General features: G+C 38.4%; 2 protein-coding genes across 3 annotated transcripts in view; one reads left to right on the forward strand and one right to left on the reverse strand.

Annotated features, from left to right (window-relative positions):
* Gata-beta (transcription factor BCFI) overlaps window positions 1-6,803 on the reverse strand; it is a 46,905-nt gene extending 40,102 nt beyond the window's left edge. The window contains exon 1 of one of the 2 annotated variants that reach the window (XM_028301558.1): window positions 6,677-6,803. In XM_028301558.1, coding sequence (XP_028157359.1) covers window positions 6,677-6,719 — 43 coding nt within the window. In that variant the 5' untranslated portion in view covers window positions 6,720-6,803. Of the gene's footprint in view, window positions 1-1,827; window positions 2,090-6,676 lie in introns of those variants that run through there. The other variant, XM_028301560.1, reaches the window with a different exon arrangement.
* Window positions 6,804-10,796: 3,993 nt separating this feature from the next.
* On the forward strand, window positions 10,797-15,986 carry LOC114350718 (diamine acetyltransferase 2). The gene is made up of 4 exons (XM_028301624.1): window positions 10,797-11,042; window positions 14,027-14,078; window positions 14,490-14,695; window positions 15,113-15,986. Exons 1-4 carry the CDS (start codon window positions 10,935-10,937, stop codon window positions 15,281-15,283), a joined length of 537 nt encoding a protein of 178 aa, XP_028157425.1. The 5' UTR covers window positions 10,797-10,934; the 3' UTR covers window positions 15,284-15,986.
* The last annotated feature ends 4,467 nt before the right edge of the window (window positions 15,987-20,453 follow it).

The raw sequence follows: 20,453 nt of genomic DNA on the forward strand, positions 1-20,453 counted from the left end.
ACTGGTCAAAGACTTTTGTCTTGAGACACTGCGGCATTTCGGACTCACGAGTATATCGCCAAGCTTCCCGAACGCTGCCCATCCGAGTTGGATTTGATGGCCTCAGTAAAGCTTCTCAACAAGTGGATCTCAGAATGAACATGGACAAGACAAAAATCATGTCTAATGTCCGTGTTACACCCACTCCTCTGAAGGTTGGAGACTCTACACACTCGAAGTTGTTGACAATTATGTATACCTGGGACGAACAGTCCAGTTAGGTAGGTCCAACTTCGAGAAAGAGGTCAAATTAATGTACCCAATCAAAAAATATTTTTAACCCCCGAAGCAAAAAGAGAGGGGTGTTATACCACAGTCCATTTCGTCTTTATCAGTATAGAGTTCAGGCTTGTCTTCACTAAACCCATCGGCAGGCACGACGGGCCCTTTATAATTGAGTAGCAAATGTTAATGTCAAGTAATATTGTGAAATGGTTGTGATGCTCCATTCTGGTGGCGGCGGGGCGCGCGGGGGGGCGGGGGGCCGGGGTCAGCGCGGGCGCCGCTTATCGCGAGCCCGCGCCCGCGCCCCGCCCGCGCCCCGCCCGCTCCTCTCGCTCGCAATAAAATGTGTAGCACATACGACTTGGGTATTTCAGCTTCGGATCTCAGCTAGAGCGCAAAGATGTTATTTTAAATTGTTTTAGACAATGTAGCAAAGGAAATTCACCGTCAAGTTCAAGTCTGCATTTATAATCCCATAAATAATTCATTTAATACGATATAAATATTCATGTCCTGTTTGGATTAAATGCTACCAATACTCTTTCAATATTCCAGATAAAATTTAGGATAGACCGTTGTTTTTTTCGATCCAGATACGTTAAAATTGATGTACTTACTTAGATAATGGCACAATAAATCACTGTTTGTTACTCTTTCACGCAAAATCTACTGAACGGATTTTGATGAAACTTTACAGTATTATTGTTTATAACTGTGACAAACTAAATTACGCGGTAAAAGCCGCGGGGAAAAGCTAGTATTAATTATAAAATATAATATTGAAGGACCATTGATAGAGATTCAACAAGAATCCCATTTTAAGATTTGTAACATGCATCCTTGAAGATATTTTCACTGAACGTACACTATCCTACTTACTGATGTTACTTATTATTATTTATTACTTTACTAATATTATAAACGCGAAAGTTTATATGGATGCCTGGACGTTAGTTAGGAGGATGTCATGATGTATTTTCTTACTCTTTCACGCAAAAACTACTGAACGGATTTTATAATATTTTAAACTATTATGTTGCATTTTTTACTATAAAATTATATACTATAAAATTATATAAAACTATAAACGGATTTTGTTGAAACTTTACAGTGTTTTTGTTTGCTTAACAGAACCCAGATTAACATATAGGCTATAATTTATGACACTGAATATCACGCGGATAAAGCCTCTGGCAAAAGCTAGTGTTAAATAAGAATAAACACTAAGCAAAAAGTGACATATGACATGCTCGACGCAATGGAATTCTATTGACAGACTGTTTTCCCTCATTAATGTGTTCTACGCTCATTTGGGTTGGATGGTGACATGGCGTTGTATTGAGTTATCGCCGGATACGCCCCCGCGCATCTCGCGGTCTGCGTTGCTTCGTTAGCATATACCTAATATCGACCATACACGCAGACTACACAACACAACCGATGTGGATCACAAGTACTCATGTATTTATTTCAGTTTTCTGTGTAACTGGGAAATCTAATGCATCATTAATATAGCTAATAGGTATACCATTTCAATTTGATGATGATTTATCATTTACTTACTTAAATTATAACTAACACCGGTATTCTCAAAAGAGTGCTGATCCCATAACAACACGCGCTGAACATGCGTGTCTCAAGTGATTGAGACAAGGTATCACATCACTTCCCAGATTTAGCAGGTTCTAGCGTCGCGTACTATAGTGCCTCGGTCGATGACGGTTCTAGCTCGCGACCGGGTCGCAGGTGCTGAAAGCGGGTCAGCGGGCGGCGGTCAACACTCGCTAACAATAACAAGGAAGCGGCTCCCGCCGCCCGCGCCCGCGGCCGCGCGCCATGCGGGCAGGGCGCGCGGCTGCCTACTGCCGCGAGCTGACTTCGAGCGATTTCGCTTTATCTAATCGCCGGATGATAAAGCCTTTCGACTCCCGCTCGCTAGTATCTCGCGCGCTGGCTGCAGCCGGCGCCCGCGACGCCGCTGCGCTGCTGGCAGCGCCTCCAGCGGCCGCGCCCGCGGGAACCCGAGGCTCCGTCCGCCGTGGACTCGAACCGTTGCGGGATATAAAAACGGAGTGCGAATGTACAGCGATAAGAACCGTTGCCTGAAACTTGTCCAATGTATGAACCACCCTGCGTGCCGTAATCGGCCCTCTGCGACGACCCGAAAGTCGCTTTTTGCTAACGACACCGACGCGATTATGCCCTCTTTACCCGTGCCGCGAGCCATGCTCGCACGCAGGCCGTTAAAACCTATATGCTCCTAATAAACCTAGACTTCGAATCTAACAAAGATCCGCTCTCCAATGCTCATTAACATTGTTTTCCAGGCAAATACCTACTCGAGCGCGATATTTATAATAACACTTCATTCGAGTGGTCATAGGTTAATGCTTTTGTTTGACCCAAAGTAGCGAGACCAGATAACGGACGGTGAAAATAATTTAATAACTTCTTCTCTTCGACATAAGATTTATCAATAGTTATTGTAACATTGTCTTTGCAAGATGTTTTTAAAATTAAAGCATCTACGAGTATGCTTATAAAAAAGTATGTTTATACATTCTTATTATTTTTTACTATACTTACCATTATATGTATAGTTACACTGCGCTAGTACTTAGCAGTCAAAGGCAAAACTGTAAGGTTTTCTTTTTTGTATATTTTTCTTTATTTTTTCCTTAGAATTTGTAGATTTTGGTCTATACAAATAAAGAAATTTAATACTTATAAGTACACCGTGTTGGCGCTGTCGCGTAGAGTGGACATAGTATCATAACTTCTTTAGGAAAAATAAGAAAAAAATATATCTTAATTTTTTTTCTTTCTTTTCCTAAGGTGCTCGAAAACTTACTTAGTTAGTTAAAAAATTCTTAATGGTTTTGGCCTATGTTTCCTAAAGTAGTCATGAACTATTACTTATTCTGTGTCATGAGTCATGACATGACCATGTCCACCCTACGGCGCCGGCTTATCGCTGAATTTTGGGACAGTGTGTACCTATATTATATGGGCTAAATATGTAAAATTACTATTTGGTTTTTCCTGGGGGCGATTTCTTAGGTATATCGTTGTATTAGATTTATTATGACGTCAATTAGGTTTATTAAGATCATAATAAATCTATTTTAATAATTCTGCTTACTCTTTCGTGACCAAAAAGTTACAATAGGAATTGAATTTTATTTATATTTCAATATGTGTACACGATGTAGATTATCGAAAATAAGACCGGGATGTAAAAAAGAAGAATCGTGTCGCGCCCACTTTTACTGGCCTAAGATAAGTAGCATTAGTAGATAACTTATTTTCATAATATTATGTTAAATTCAAATCAACGAATCATATTCGAACTCCTTGTAAAATCAAATAGTACGCCATCGAATTTTATAGTGAAATATTTACTTTTAGAACTATACAGTATAAAAGTAACTTAAATCAGATACCTATAAGTATTCTGTTCGATGACCAATATTGAAATGAACCAATTAACGACGCGAAAAGTACCTATTATTTAACTATTTATCCAATGATATACTGATTTCAGTTGCATTTATGACCTTGATCTGTTGACAATAATGGTGAATAGTTAAAATATTATGCATAATACAGGGTGGAAACGATATGTGATCTCACTCGATTATTTCATAGATAGATATCCAAAAACTGGTTACTGATCCTGAAAGTCCTACACGAGCTCTATCCAATGGTACTAATTAATAGGTTACAAAATAAACTGGATCTATCCGAAAATTCAATGTTTCCAGCTTCCATGCTTTAGTAAAACCACATAATATCAAAAACTATATAAGATATCCAAAAACTGGTTACTGATCCTGAAAGTGCTTCACGACCACGAGCTTTTTCAAACGGTATAAGTAATAGGTTACAGAATTAACTGGATCTATCCGAAAATTCAATGTTTTCAGCCTGTATCTATGCAATTTATGTATTTCAGTATTTGTAAGCTGTTTGTTTTCTGAATAAATAAAAATAACATACAATTTTAATGACAAAAATGCCCCCATTTGTAGGCCTACCCCTCTCCTATTGGAATGTAATTTTTTTAAATTTATTTTGTATGTGACTACAAAAAACATTATTTATTTCTTATGTGCCCGTCACAAGTAAACTTTTTGACAAAAATTTAAATTCATTATTTTTTTTTAAGTTTTTGGTCATTACTTTTTATTTGTGTTTTTTATGACACATATTATTGGCTTACAAATGCAATTTTTTATTTATCTGTAAGACGGCCACATAAGAAATATAAACAATTTTTATGTAGTCACATAAAAAAATAATTTAAAAAATTAAGCCCCCCCCCCATTCCAAGAGGGGGGTGGGCCCACAGATTGGGGCATTTTTGTCGATAAAATTGACAACAAAACATCGCCTTAAATTATCGCTAGCCCTATCCCAAACACACTGTATAATATAGTAATGTTTGACATAACATTATCGTTTAATAGGTTTTAAAAGTCGGCCGTTTGGTGTAGTGGTTCAGAACGGACTACTATGCCGAGAGGTCCCGGGTTCGATTCCCTTCCTTTTAATTTCTGTGACGGGTCTGGGTGTTTTCTATGTATGCAGAGCGGAAACGATAAGTGATCTCATTCGATTATTTCTAAACTATACAAGATATCGAAAAACTGATTACTAATCCTGAAAGTATTTCACAAGCTCTATCCAACAGTACCAATATTATTTATTTAATTATTTAACAAATGTGTTACAAAAATTAACTTATCTACTAGACTTATGTATTATTTATGTGGTAACACTACGTAATCCACATATTGATAATGAAACCATGTAATACATTAGGTTACAGAATTAACTGGATCTATCCGAAAATTTAATGTTTTCAGCCTTCATATGCCAGCCAAACAATAGAAGTATTATTTTTTTTTATTAAATAATAAACACCTAAAATGAATTCGTAAATTGCATTCTTATTTAAAATTATTCTTGGAAAACATTGGTTTTAGGCTTTACTTGCTATAATATTAACAAGACATGAGTGCCATGACTGTGGCTGTACTAAGTAAGGAAGCTGGAAACATTGAATTTACGAATGTTTCCAGTTTATTTTGTAACTTATTATTGGTACTGTTGGATAGAGCTCATGAAGCACTTTCAGGATCAGTAACCAGTTTTTGAATATCTTGTATAGTTTTTAATATTATGTGGTTTTACTAAATGTATGAAAGCTGGAAACATTGAATTTTCGGATAGATCCAGTTTATTCTGTAACGTATTATTAGTACCGTTTGAAAGAGCTTGTGAAGCACTTAGAACCAGTAATCACTAATCAGATTTTCGATATCTTGTATAGTTTAGAAATAATCAAGTGAGATCACTTAACGTTTCCACCCTGTATATTTACAAAAAAAAAGTATTAAAGTATGTTTATATCCGTTGTCTAGTACCCATAGTACAAGCTTTGCTTAGTTTGGGAATAGAGGCGCAGTGTAAAATGTCCAAGGAATTAAAAAAACAAAAAATATCTTTTTTAATTCGTAACATATGGTTAGGTTTTTACCAGTTTTTACAATGTTTTTCAAATCACACAGTTTACACACCTTTTCGGAATGATAATGCTTCATGCTTTTATTAAAACAGTTCTAAAACACAATGATTCCATATTGCTGATATAGGTTTTTAAAAGCAGTCACAGTTAACATAGATACTATACACTGAGCCGATGAATGGTTGATGCATGCTTCTAATGAGCTGATATCTTCCCCGCCACCACGTGTCCAGCCGAGATTAAAATGAAAATATTAGTTTGTTTATAGCGCGAATAGCACGTAGTGTATGAACCAGCACTAGCTGGTAAAAAAAACTTAATCAATCAAGCAAAGTATTTGAATTATGTACTAACATAATTCAAATACTTTGCTTGATTGATTAAGTTTTTTTTAATTAGAAGTGATTTTGGTATGGCATACCTAGATATTAGATAAGTAACAATTTTTAATTAATTTACACCAAATATAAGATACATGAGTAATCTAGATTAAATTATTATTATCAGTAATAGTGTTTCAAACAACCAAAATAGGTTTGTTAAAATTGTAGTTCATAAGTTTAACAATACTTTTAAGTATGTTTTGGTCGATAACAGGGAGGATTGATTACATAATTTATTTGTACTTATTAGATAAATTAAGTAAATAGGTACATAAATCTCTTGGTACATTTTGTTGTTCAATTAGGAACAGTCGTTAGATTGTATTCGTTACAAATTAGTAGTAAAAGTAAAGTAATACATTTTAGGAAAATTAACAAGTCTCATAGGTGTTCATTTATAACGGCAATATATTTAAGTGATATTAGGTAATAAAAAAGTTAAATGTAATCGTGAGTATCAAACATAACCTAGTAAAGTCACAACAAAACATGGACTCACCGAAGTGGTATTCGCTCTTTGGGGTAGCCATGGTGACCTCCATGGTGTGTTCGCGGCGCAGCTCAGGCGCGGGCGCGGCGCGATCAGTGCGGCCGTGCGCGGGGGTCCGGCAGCATCACTGCGGCGGCGCGCGCGCACCGCCTGCCGCCCCCACCCCGCGCTGACGCAACACCGCGCCGCGCCTGACCCGGACCCGCCGGCACCCGCCAGCACCTCCACGACACTCGGTGCCTAAACCATCTACCCGGTGAAGTGTGAACCCTTGGACCCGATGTAAAATGCAAGGTTTGCAGGGAAAGGACACTACGCTACCGCACCGTCACGTTAAACGCGCGTTGTCGTTTTCAGGCTGTAGCTGAAAATCAGTGGTTTGCTACTCGTACAAGTACACCAATAACTTTGCAGTCTTGTGTTGCTGCGACACATTTACTGTGTAAGTGTGTTGAACTTAAATGTAACAATATTTTTTTCTTACTAGGTACTTTTAATTCATTAATCATTATTTTAATTGATTAATTAGTAATAATTATATCGATGCTTACTTTTGGTACTACCTGATTATTATGTGTTCCTGTTATGGAAATAATTTGTCGTGGAAAACTATAAGTGTTATCTCTGGAAAAATCTGTGTTATAACCTATTAAGTATAGTTATATCCAACCAAAGACATAAATGTAAAAAAGGAGAGCCAAGTTCAATACAAACATTATGCTTGGCTGTGGGCTTCGCCGCACAAAGAATGGAGATCTAAATGAGTGCCAAGTTCTGATGATGATCCATCCGACTGATTTCGGCCATGGCGACCACTCCGACTCCTAGTTTTCTTGGCGGCGCTGGTGTGCCCGAAGGTGGCTTACGTAGCCTATTTTCGCAGCAAACCCCCTCCAATTCGACTAGCTACTAACAAAGTCGACTAGCCTAGGCGTAGTAGTAGGGCCGGGTCCATATTGGCTCACCTAAAGTTATTTACCCGAAATTGTCCTTCCTAACGATTTTAAATCCGAATGATCACTCTTCCTAAAATTTTTCATCCTAAAGTTTTCATTCATACTATTTGTAGTGCTACCGGCGATATTCATAACACTCATGTTTCCGAAAATTGTTATTAATAATATAATTTATGTAAATATATTTAAACTCCTACTGTTTTTTATCATAACACTTTTATCCCTAAACATTACCATAATATTTTCACTCATACCATAGAATAATAATAAATACTACGTACAGAAGTACATTCTTCGCGAATGAAACGTAAGGCCACAGTTCTAACCTAACCTAAACCAATAATAATGAATAGACCGATTCGTTTCTGGAACTTGACTGAATGACTGGAGCGGGACTCTGGCTTCGCTCGCTCGGCTCGTGCGTTGTGGTCACAGTTCTAACCTAACCTAAACCAATAATTATGAATAGGACCGATTCGTTTCTGGAACTTGACTGAATGACTGGAGCGGGACTCAAGTATACGAGCTAATGCCAACAAACTTGAACTTTAATATATCGTCAAAGAAAGAAATCTAAACAAAAAAGATATGACTTTGAATAATAGTGTAAAATATGGTTATGTTGAGAAAATCTAGGAGAACAAATAAACGTATAATAGCTGTTTATTGCTAATGACATTATGAAGTTGAATGATTCGGAATTATGGACATTAGAGACAGAGTAATTAGGAATTGTGATTGTTAGGATAAAAAATTTTAGGAAGAACATTTTCGGACTTCCAATTTTCGGAGTTGAAAATTTAGGTGAACTTTGGCGCACCCAGTAGGGCCACCTATTATCGGGATGAATTCGCGTTTGATAGAGTCATGTTCAATTAATCACAACTCCTAGATTAGTTGCTTTAAAGCTAAGGTATTAATATCAGTTTTTAGGTTTTTTTACGTTTCAAGTGTTTTTAAGAGATTTAAATGGGAGCTTTTGGTAAACTTTTTGATGTCAACTTATTGCTTACTTATTTAGCTGTCGAACGAGCTCAATTTTATACTTATAGGTCCTGTACATCGGTATATTTTGCAAAATAAATTAATCCACTCGGACTCAGAAAGTAAAAAAAAATAAATAGCTGTAATTTTTTAATAGTAGGGATAAAATGTTTTATTCCAGTGGATTTGTCGATAAATTTTATTGATCATATTACTGCGCCCTAACGGGTCGGACACGGGTGACCGGACACACTGTATAGGTTAGGTATGTTGAATAACTTTACAAAATAATGACTTATGTAATGAAAACTGACCAGAGGTACTACATGTGATATATCATTGAAAAGAAGAGAAGCTAGAGATGTTTAAAATCATTGGCAATCCATTACCACCTTTAATTTTTTTAATTCGAATTCTAAGTTGATTTTTTTATCGTGGTTTGTACTTTTGTTAAACTTTGGCAGCTCGTAATTAGCTATCCAAGCCATCATGACATCTCCCATTAGATTAACGTAGAAGATGTCACACTGTCGTCGCAAGAGGCCAATATACATGTGCAGGAAGATACTTCTTGAACATAAGCCAAGTAACTTGTTATTAAAGACATGTAAATTCAACCCTGCAGTTCCACTTCTGGCGAGATGTCAGGCTTTCAGGAGCTAACAATGAGCTGAAAAAAATACCCATCATAGGGTGTCGCAGAATCGGATAATTGTTTAGTTAGGATTTGGGGAAATCGCGAATGTTTTTACTGATAACCATCGTAAATGTTATTATTATCTTACATATATTTAACTGAGGAACTAAAGAAATGGAATCAAATCCAGGACAAAAAAACACTGGTATCAAAAACATCTGTACACGGAAACGATCGATTGCAAAAATACTCATTAGAATGTTGTTATTCGCAGCAATAACCACGTAGCTCACAATGTCGCGGCGCGGGCGCTGCTTCCCGCCGCGCCTTACGTGAGTGTATGCGTCGATGCGCCGCGATCGTGTGCGCGCGCACCCGCGGTCACGTGTGTGCCGCTGAAGTGGTACTTGAATGAGTACTTCAACCAATCGATATTGCCTCACTAAGAAACTATCGGTATTTTTATATTATACAGAATGTTTGGTAGAAGGTTAGACAAACTTTCCGTAAAAAAAATGAAGCAGTTTTCAGATCAAATGGAAAAAATGGAATAAAAACAAAATATCAATTAAAAAAAAAGTAGCTCACTTAGGTTCAAATTACCGAACTTGTATTCTTAAAATGACCTAACCAATACACCCATGAAGTTTGTCTAATCTTCCAGCACCACCAACCCTGTATAATAAACTAGCGGCCGCCCGCGACTTCGTACGCGTGGACTCCGTTTTATTCCTTTAGGAATTGAATTGTAGTCTGAGATTTCATAATGAGTGTGTCGGTCAGTGACCTTTCGCTTTTATATACAGGGTGTCAAGCCGAAGCCAGGTGATAGGTGAGGACCATACCTATTTTTTTTTTTACGTCGGTAAATGCTTTGCGCATACCCACGATGGGGACGGCCAGATAATGTAGTTTTATGTTACTGAAAAAAATCTCCACAGATATTTGATCTTGGATTTCATGTGAGAAACTTCTACAGTAGTCATTTACCTATAGGTAGTAGGTTCAACACTATTCGTTGGTTGCCATACCGTCCGGGTTTCCCCAGATTTGTCCTAGTTTAGTTAGAGGGTGTCCGGGGATGTGACTTAGTTTTATAGAAACCTGTTGACATAAACAATGATTTTAGATAATAATATTGAATAGACCTTGAATCTAGCAAGTATTACATATTATATCTCTCTCTACCTTTAGACGGAGCGACTCTACATCCTTTTCAGAACTAGTGGCGCCATCTTCATTTACAATGACGCACCGTCTAGTCGTTGCCAGCCATTGCGCGACCAGACTCTCTGAAGTTCGCTGTAGCTAGACGACTACAATGGTACGTGCTACTTCAGTAATACTCCAGGTAGCGTTGATGTATCTTTTATCTTTTAATAACCAGCATAGATAGTAAATGCTAGTATACATAATTATAAGAATATCTCTGCTGGTTATTAAAAGAGATTAAATTACTTAAATCAATCAACCTTCATTAAATTATTGTGATAGCGCCATCTGTTGTGATATGGTATCATTAAATTAAACTACCGATGTATTATTATGACAGGTAGAGACGCGTGCGCCGGCCTCACCGTGCTCTAGGTCATTCGCTTTGTTGTACTCGGTTTGTAAACGCGTTTCTGACTCGAGTCAGTCGTTTTGATAAGGTTTAGACAGTGATACATTGGTGATCCAAGAGAGCAGCATGTCGTCGGCAGCGGGCGCGGGCGCGGCGGGCGCGGGCGCGGAGGGCGCGGTGACGGTGCGCGCGGCGCGCAGGGAGGACGTCCCGCACGTGCACCGAATGATTCAGGTGTGTATTCGAAGAATTCGCTTTGGCGCGATTTTCAAATTGAACGAAGATTTGCTCTACATTAGTTTTAATAATTCTTCATACAAACTTTCGCATTTATACACGTAAAATAATAGGGTTTAAAGTATGAATTTGTGCCGATTTAACCCCCGACGAAAATAGAGAGGGCTTTGAAATTTCACAAAAAATAAATTTATGGTTCTTTAAAATGTCGCAAAAATATTTTTATGTAAAAATTAACTGGGTATATTCTCCATACTCCTACACAATGGCAATTTCATGATTTATTAGATAATATTGTAGGTATAAAAGGAATGAAACAGTTTAATTTATCATATTATAATATAAAAAAAAAAACACTTTAATTTTAGATAACTGTAATACGGTATAACGTAGGTATCATACCTACTTATCGTGTTTTTTTATTCATTTATGCTTCAAAAGGCCGGATTTTAATGTCCTTTTTTTAAGATACTATGATCCCTTATCGGCTTCATAAGTGACACTGACAGTAAGACTGGCCCGCATAGTAAGCTCCGAGTTGAGCCACGCCACACCATATAGGAGAAAATTTTTTGCGGTAGTGGAACATATTCTGTAACAACTACAGGTACATCAAAACTTGTATTTTAAATAAGTAAAAGTTTTAAATATGATCTCATTGCTAGTTAGGTAGGTATTTAATTTTTTGTAGAGTTGTGCGTCTGAGTAGGCCAGGTTGGCGTGACGCCAATACAAATTCTCGCACATTGATTGATCATAAACAGCAATACTATTCACACTTTTCTCATAAATATAGTCACCTACCGAATTAATAACCCCTTTCTTCTAAGTCTTAATTACTAAAGTTTACTGCCATCATAAACTTAGCGGAGCTTGCACTCACTCACACATGCAACATGGACTTGCAAGTTGCAACAAAGTTAGGTGCACACTCAACTACGAGTACCTATATCTATTCATACATTGCTATGTCGATTAAAGATGACGCGACGTCAGAGACAAACAACATGTACGAGTAGAGTCAAAGAAGTTTGTTTAAAGATGCCAGTTCTTAGTTAACAAAAAAAAAACTTATTAAAATGTGCGAGTTGACTCGTACAGTATATGTTCTCAGCCTCATCCTCAGTTTACATTAGGTCTGAACTTAAGTCACTTAAACACTACACTACGTAGGTTAAATGTGTAAGAAGTGTAGTATGTATGGAGAGAAAGAAAGGAAAATGGCCTATTTATTGCCCTGCAGTGGGAACTGGGACTGGGACGTAACTGGCTCGTAATAACAATAATGGTGTAAAATTATTTTCTTATGCCTGAATAGACCTCATGATCATACCATCAGCTTTAATCGAGGTTAAACGCAGACTCGGATTTTTTTTAGTATAAAGAGTTACGTGCACATGGATACATTTACATAAGGTATCTACTAAAACAAACATTAACCGCGGGGTCGAGTCCCTTAGTAGCTGAATAATCATGACTTTGTACTTGAATAATTTTGAAGCTAAAGCCAGACAGAATGTACGTTAGTAATTGTAAGTGCTGTGAGGGTCCCTATAGGCGCGGAGTGTGCGGAGGGCGACACTCGGCCGCGGCACGGGCACGCGCGCCGTAACTCACAACTTGGCGCTAACGGCACAACTTCGCTGATGTTAAATCACTGGCTTCTTACACTTTCAAAATAGGAGTAACACTTTTGCCTCACTCAATACGCTTCATTTTTTGTTTAGAAACTGCAGCGAAAACAATGTTACCTATAGGTACTTACATTACCTACGTGATAATTATTCATTTGTAAAGATAAAAATTAAATGTAGAGTAGGTACATTTAATTTCTTCATAAAATTAGTAATCATCATGCATGATGAATCTGGCTTATCAAAGTCGAGATTATACCTAATAATCTGTCTGGCATCGGCACTGGTTTTATTTCCCTTTCGTTCGGAATAAAGATAATAAATGGACGACAAGTTGGCAGTTTTATCACATTTACATTTTGATGGCACTTAACATTTGACGTACTACGACCCTGAGCTTCTGCTTCGTCGGCATGCAGTCTTATGCCCGTTTTCACCATCAATCCCTAATTTTTAAGTGACCCCTATGGTAACACATAACAGGAATTTTGTTTTCATAGAGGTCACTTAAAAATTAGGGATTGATGATGAAAACGGGCATTATTATCTCTTTTTATTACCAACTTTAGGTCGATCTTAGAATAGGTACTCTGCTATAATATGCATAATGATAAGGAATAATTATACCACAAAATACACAAATATCTAGATTGATCTATTTGTGTATTTTAATCAAAGAGTGAGTCATAGTCGCCAGCTTATCAGTCGCCATTCTTATTACGTGTTTTTTGTGAGTTGTAAGAATTCAATATATTTTTCATAAAAATCAATTAACTGTATATTAATTTACTTGGTAAATATAGTATCGTGCGTGTCTGAATATAATTTTTATTATAAAATTATTAGAAATAATTTTGCTAAATATTACAGTTACTATGCAGGACTAATCTGTGTTCTTTATGACTGTTAAAATACATATTTTATAAATAATTATGAGTATTATGACTTTATGACCATTCGTGACTTTGAACAACATCAAGTTTGTGAGTAGTTTTTCTCGGTAAAAAACTTTCTTTGATATTGACATCCTTTTCTAAATGAGCCGCAAAAAAATGTTTCCATTTTTTCATTTATTTGAAAAAGGGACAATCATATGGGATTTTTATTTGACAGTAAAGACCATGCAGAGGTGGTAGGTGGGTATAGTTTAAAAGAAGAAGTTTTTAGTGATAACCTGACCCTATGCAACATGTCTAAGGCTGAGTTGCACCATCTAACTTTAACCGTAACTATGACGATAACCGGTGTATTTTGTATGGAGTTTGACAGATTTTTGACGTTTTTTTAATTTAAGAATAGCCCATCAGACAACTTATTTCCCAAAAGCTAAAGTAATTTATATTTCAGGAACTGGCCGCTTATGAGGGTGTTCCCGACGGACCCAAGCTTAGTGTCGAAGGTACGTCTAAACACTCCCTAATGTCTGACATCAAAGGATCATGTAATAAATAAGCACCCTTAGGAGAAAGAACTAAAGGTCAACTGTTTACGTAAGTACCCGCTCCATGTAGAAACTTGTGAGCCGCTTATCTTTAGATTAACTTAAATCAACGATAAGGGTAAGGTCACGGTCGACCTACTTTTCTTAGGTTTTCCTTTAATATATTTGTCAATAGGTATGTCCCTGCCAGCTCTGGAATATTGATAATTATTCCAGCATACCCGACATGTAGGCGGATCGCGAACTGAACACAATAAAGACCCTATTGACTTATTTAACGTTCTTCATTAACTTCATTTCATTGGTTTGTTTGTGGCACAAAATAGTGGAGATTGTGAGTCAACATTAAGTTTCCTGAACATCATACAGATTTGTTGGAGGACGGCTTCGACGCGCCGTCCCCGTGGTACTTCTTGCTGGTGGCGGAGCGGGGAGGCACGCTGGTGGGCTACGCGCTGTGCAACCGCGCCTACTCCTCGTGGACGCGCCGCGCCTTCTACGTCGAGGACATCTACGTGCCGCCCGAGCACCGCCGCGCCGGCGTCGGGGCCAAGCTCTTCAAGGAGATCTGCAGGGTGGGTCGCACTCGTCACTGTGTCTTCTGAAGACAAGACTTGTCAAGAGCGAAACGGTGAAAGAGGCTGAAAATACTGACTGAGTTTCTTTCGCTGCTTCTTTTCAGCACTGGCCCATTTATTATCCCGAAACAGTGGTATGGTTAATACTGGGGCATGTAAAAGTCCTACTTTTTAAAAGCTTAGTTGCAAAAATAGATTGGGGGTTGCATATTTAGTGACGTCTATACATAAATAACTCTTGTAGCGGAGTTTTGGGCTGACACTGTATACTGACAAGTAGACGCTGACAAGAAGAAGATACATAAATAAAAATGACGTATCTGACTGAAAAGACTATACGGTACCTGTAGGGCCTTCACGTGAAAGATTAATTGAATACCTTAGCGCTAACTTGGCGGTGTTTGGTATTTCCAGCTGGGCGTGCGCGAAGGCGTGCACCGCGTGGACTGGCACGTGCTGGAGAGCAACGCGCCGGCGCTGGCGTTCTACGCGCGGCTCGGCGCGCGCGACATGCGCGCCAGCGAGGGCCGCGCCGCGCTGCGCCTCGACCGCCACCGCATCGAATACGTCGCCGACAATTATTGACCCGCTTCCAGCCGATGCCACCACATAAAGTAGCCTCTAAGACCAACTACCAGTCTAAATACTGTGTTGGTTAATAAAATATACGCATGAGACAAAAACCTCCGATATGTAATACAAGTATTATCGGCATAACTGAAGAATCATTCGGATGTCGTCCTAAATCAGAAATATTTAAAGTACAACCTAATGTAATTGTTTAAGTATGATCAAGCAACGTAGGAATTTTCATGTCTTCTATTGACAATAGTCATAATAATTTAATTCTTAAAGGGAGACAAAAGTCTAGTACGATTTTATTTTCCCTCTAACAGAAACCAAATTGGATTTATGTACAGTACTTAGTACATGAATCCAATTTGGTTTCCGTATTGGTTGTCTGTGGTGGTACTCAGCAATTTTGACGTCTGATCAGAAAATCTTACACGGAGAGTCGGCGTACTACGAGTATGTGCCCTTTCAGCGCAACCCTCCCGGCTAAACGCGCAAGACGTTCTACAAACGTCTTCAGGGGGCAACCTTTAGAAGAGAATAAAGTTTTAAAGTAACCTCTGTGTCTCGTGTCTATTGTGCTAATAAAAGGATGCCTCTATAGTCCACACTCTAGAGAGCTCAAACTATTTTCTGTATAGGTATTCGCATTTCTTCACTTTGACTTATTTTTCTTTTTTAATACACTTTATGAATAAAAATATTTCCTACTTTTTTCTTTTATATTTTACATGATCTGACAACACTAGACTGCGAATACTACTCTTTTAGTTTATACAAAAAGCAAAATTGAACAGTTGCACTAGGATCAACAAAAATATTTTCCGCGTTAAACAGAAAATACAGGGTGTCCCAAAAAGTAGTGTCAAGCCGAAGCCCAGAGGTAGAGCATCACTAGGGCTATCCAAATCACCCCCATGTATATTCAGCGATTTTTGATAGTTTTCGAGATATGATTGTTTTACATTTCTGTGCTTAGGCACTTTTTTGGTCACCGTGGCGCGAATAGTCAAGTTACATGCCTGTTTTTTTTATTATTATTAGATGAATACTAGGCCTCGCTGATTCAGAAGTATTTACATCCATAACACGAATGTAAACTAAAATCCTGTATGTTGTAAAAAAAAACATATTATTATCTCGAAAACTATCATAAGTCACGATGATTTGGGTAGCCCTAGTGATGCTCTACCTCTGGGCTTCGGCTTGACACTACTTTTTGGGACACTCTGTATATTTCCTGTGTTCGGTAATCCCTCATTAGAGAGAGGCTGAGCTCGCAGAAAAGTTTTACACTAATCTGCCGTTATCTGCGGCGCGCCGAGACCAGTATCGAGGCAGCGCACACAGACTCGGCAAGGGCTCACACTAAGGCCCACACGGTTAATATTAATCGGTTTTCTCTGTTTTAGTACTTTATTTTATTTTAATTTTTTTTTCAGATTTGTAGGTTACATTGTTGTTAACTTGATGTATTTTTTGAGACTAAGATGAAATACTAGTACCTACATCTACCCATGTGTATCTAAGTCTGTGTTTAACATTCGAATTACAACAGTGGTCTGAGTGTGAGTTATTTACCTTTCCCGCTAGGGGCGCTGTACAATCCGTCATACATTTAATGTAATTTTTTGAAAACTCACACTAGGCCCTCAGGTCCATTAATGGCAAAGAAACTATTTCCCTATTTCTCTGAAAAGTCTAATCACATGACATTGACATACCTACCTACGTAAAAGTTTATAAGTGTTAATATGTAAATTGCGACTTTATCATAAAAAACTTGATATCGGTTGTATTATCGTAAATTACTATAATTTTGTTCGTTTCGCACACAACACGTGTGTCGGCGGGCTTCGGCGGAGTGGCCGAGCGCGGCCGAGCGAGCCCGGCGGCGGCGGCGGCGGCGGGCGGCGCACATGCGCGGCGGCGGCCTGGCCCGGCGCGGCGGCACTGGGCCCGCGCCACTCGCGCCCGCCGCTCGCAGCCGCCGCGCCGTCCGCCCGCCGCGGCACCCGCGCCCTCGCCCGCGCCCTGCGCCCTGCCGCCAGGTGAGCCGCGCGGAGCCTGCGGCGCCCGCCTGCACGCGTCTCGTTCGCGACCAGCTCTCGCGGAGCCCATTCTTGGCGACGCTCTGTTTTGTTTATTTTCAACACATGCCTCCACGATGCACGAAGCTTCTACGTATCAAGCGCGAAAAGAAATTCAAACTTTATTTGGCACCATTAAAAACATTCTTCTTAGGTAGTATTCAATGTTTTGATTTTGCAATTCCGGATGTCTGCTTTATTAATACATATTTTACTAAATTTTGTGATTTTGTGATCGTTCCAGTGATTTACAGCCTATATACATTATTACGTAGGGAGGTAGCTCTTGTTTCTAGAAAATCAGGTCACTTGTCTATCTCAGTAAGTATTCCATTTATTAAATGTGTCAGGGTCAACATTAGGGGTCAGTGCTGGATCCGACAGACGTGGATAGTTCGGCAACTTCGGAATACATAAAGTAGCTAGCTCAACAACTAAGATTCGGTCAAAACAGACATCAAGTGGATGAAATCCAGAACGTTCGAAATTAATACTGAGTTGAATACTGAGGCTACGAGTTCCTAGTTGCCAATTTGCGAAAGAATTTAAATCCATCCAATTACTTACTAAATAGGTGATTTGAATTAATTTAAAGCATGTAGTTTGAATCAACAAGGTTGTTTTTAAACTATCGATTGCAACAATTCATTAACTTCTCGTCCCTAATTATAACGTCGTTTAACATGCTTTTTATCTACACATAATACGAATACTATTCACATAATACGAACCAATATTCCGATAAAATAATACAATCAAGCAAATATTTGTTTAGGTAAATAATGATAATGCATTCCCACCAAAAACATTTTCATGTCAAATGTTGCGAAGACAAACCGTATGGCTCGCTCTGTGAAAAAGTTATCAAACAAAAAAATATTATTGAAAAACCCAAAAAAAAAACAACTGCGTAAAAATTAACTGAAACAATAGTGTATGGTTGGTTTGTAGTGGCCATACATTTATCTAAGGGTAGAGTTGAAGTTAGTTCAAGTAGAGTTGAAGAGCACGTCGAGAAGAAAAGATCCCACCAAAAACTTTCTGTAAAAAACTAGCCAAGTCTCGATGGAGCTGCTTGTTTATCTCTAAAAAGTAATGAAATCTAGACAAAGTCGTGCCAAGTCTATGGTTCCTTACTGCGATTTCTTTATTATTATAGTTAATGTTGTGTGACTTGGCCGTTGAAGGGTGACAAAACCAGGTGCTCCATGACACCATTGCACCAATCTGTCGCCAGAACCGCTACCCATTGACGATGGAAAATTGCCACTTGGAAAACGTTGATTCAACAATAACCAGTCAATTTATAATAAAATTTTCAGTAAAGCTGCGTATTTATAATGTATGATTATCTTAATAAAGATTGTTCAACGGCCAAGTCACACAACATCTATATTATATAAATTAACTATAATAATAAAGAAATCGCAGTAAGGAACCATAGACTTGGCACGACTTTGTCTAGATTTCATTACTTTTTAGAGATAAACAAGCAGCTCCATCGAGACTTGGCTAGTTTTTTACAGAATGTTTTTGGTGGGATTTCACTTCTTTTTGTGGAACGTGGCAAAATTATTTAACGTCGTCGTTTATCAACATTTTTTTACGATATTAAACACAAATAAACTCAACGACCTTTAAAATGGACAACGAATCAGATTGTTTTTAATTATAACATAACCTAAGCGAACCTTACAGTATAATAAACGAAATCAACGAAATGCAAATTACACAACATTCAACTTAATGGACGACTTTCTCTAGAAAGGAAAAAAATCTGGACACCGCTTGCTAGTGCTAGCGCCATCTAGCGGTGAGCGATATAGGCGAACACCACGGTGCCGGAGTAGTATTGATTATGAATGTGGTTACTCCAGATCTTCGATTTTCCTAGTTTTTATAGTTTTCCCTTTATGTGGCCATTAAACCCTAACTCTGTACCAAATTTCAGCCCTCTGAGTTAATGGGAAGTACTAGTTCTATTTTGATGATCATCAGTGAGTGAGTGAGTGAGTGAGTGTCGTAAATGCGAAACTTTGCTTTCGCTTAACTTCGGAACTAAATGACCTACAGACTTGAAATTTATATTTAAAGTATGTAATTATAGCTTACTAGATGACGAAAATTTCTGCGTTCTGGTCTTATCCAGAGGTTCTCAAATAGGGGCCTGAAAATGCGGCGAAATGGTTCGAGTAAAGGATGGTACGGCAGTGTTTGCTTCGCGCTCGACTTGGCGGGGGCACTGCCGTGCCCCCAGATCTCCAAGTTGTAAAGTTTATATTGTAGTGAAATACTGACAGAATTATCGTGGCAAATCTTTTCTCGAGTAAGTAGTGTTACGTGGAATGGTTGTTGACGTACTGAGTTATAATAAAGAAAAATACTTAAAATAGTAACTAACGCGCGCCCAAAAAGTAGGACGCAAACGTAAGCGTAAAAGTAAGTGCAATGTACGATGGCTTGCCCGTACAGAAACAAGACCACCTCACAAGTGTACTCTACCGAACAAAAAAATATTTTACAATCATAGAACCTTCTCCTTTTTTTAAGTCTGTTAAAAATTGCATAGACTCAAATGATTTTAGGTCAAGCTATTTAGTACGACACTAAATAAGTTTATTTTCTGTATTTCCAATTATTCGGAATGAAAAGTGGTATTTAAACGATGTTTTTTTTTCTTATTATTATCTGTTTTTAAACACATTATAAAAACACTTTTTTATTTCAAACTTTGTCACATTATGGATGCAACAAATAATTGAGTATTGAAAAAAATATGTAGGTACACCGTACAATGTCAAAATTAAAATTAGGTATTAAAAAGGTCATAGTTAAGTACGTATTGACATCAGTTCGTACCTGCACCTGCTTAAACTTAAACAGATGAATGAACATTCCCCCATCGATCGAAGTATTCCTGTAACAGGCGGCAGAAACTGAGGACCGTTTGATCTCGAGCAATCGGCCGCGGACGTAATCGGTGCGGCGGAGCGGACACGCGCGGCCTCGGCCACATGGCGGACGTCACCTGAGCGGGCGCCATGCGCGCGCTGCCGCTGCTCGCAGCCCTCGCCGTCTGCTGCGCCCGCCCC

This window comes from Ostrinia furnacalis, unplaced genomic scaffold, assembly GCF_004193835.3.
Source record: "Ostrinia furnacalis isolate ACB-3 unplaced genomic scaffold, ASM419383v2 OfSCF0954, whole genome shotgun sequence".
Classification (NCBI taxonomy): domain Eukaryota; kingdom Metazoa; phylum Arthropoda; class Insecta; order Lepidoptera; family Crambidae; genus Ostrinia; species Ostrinia furnacalis.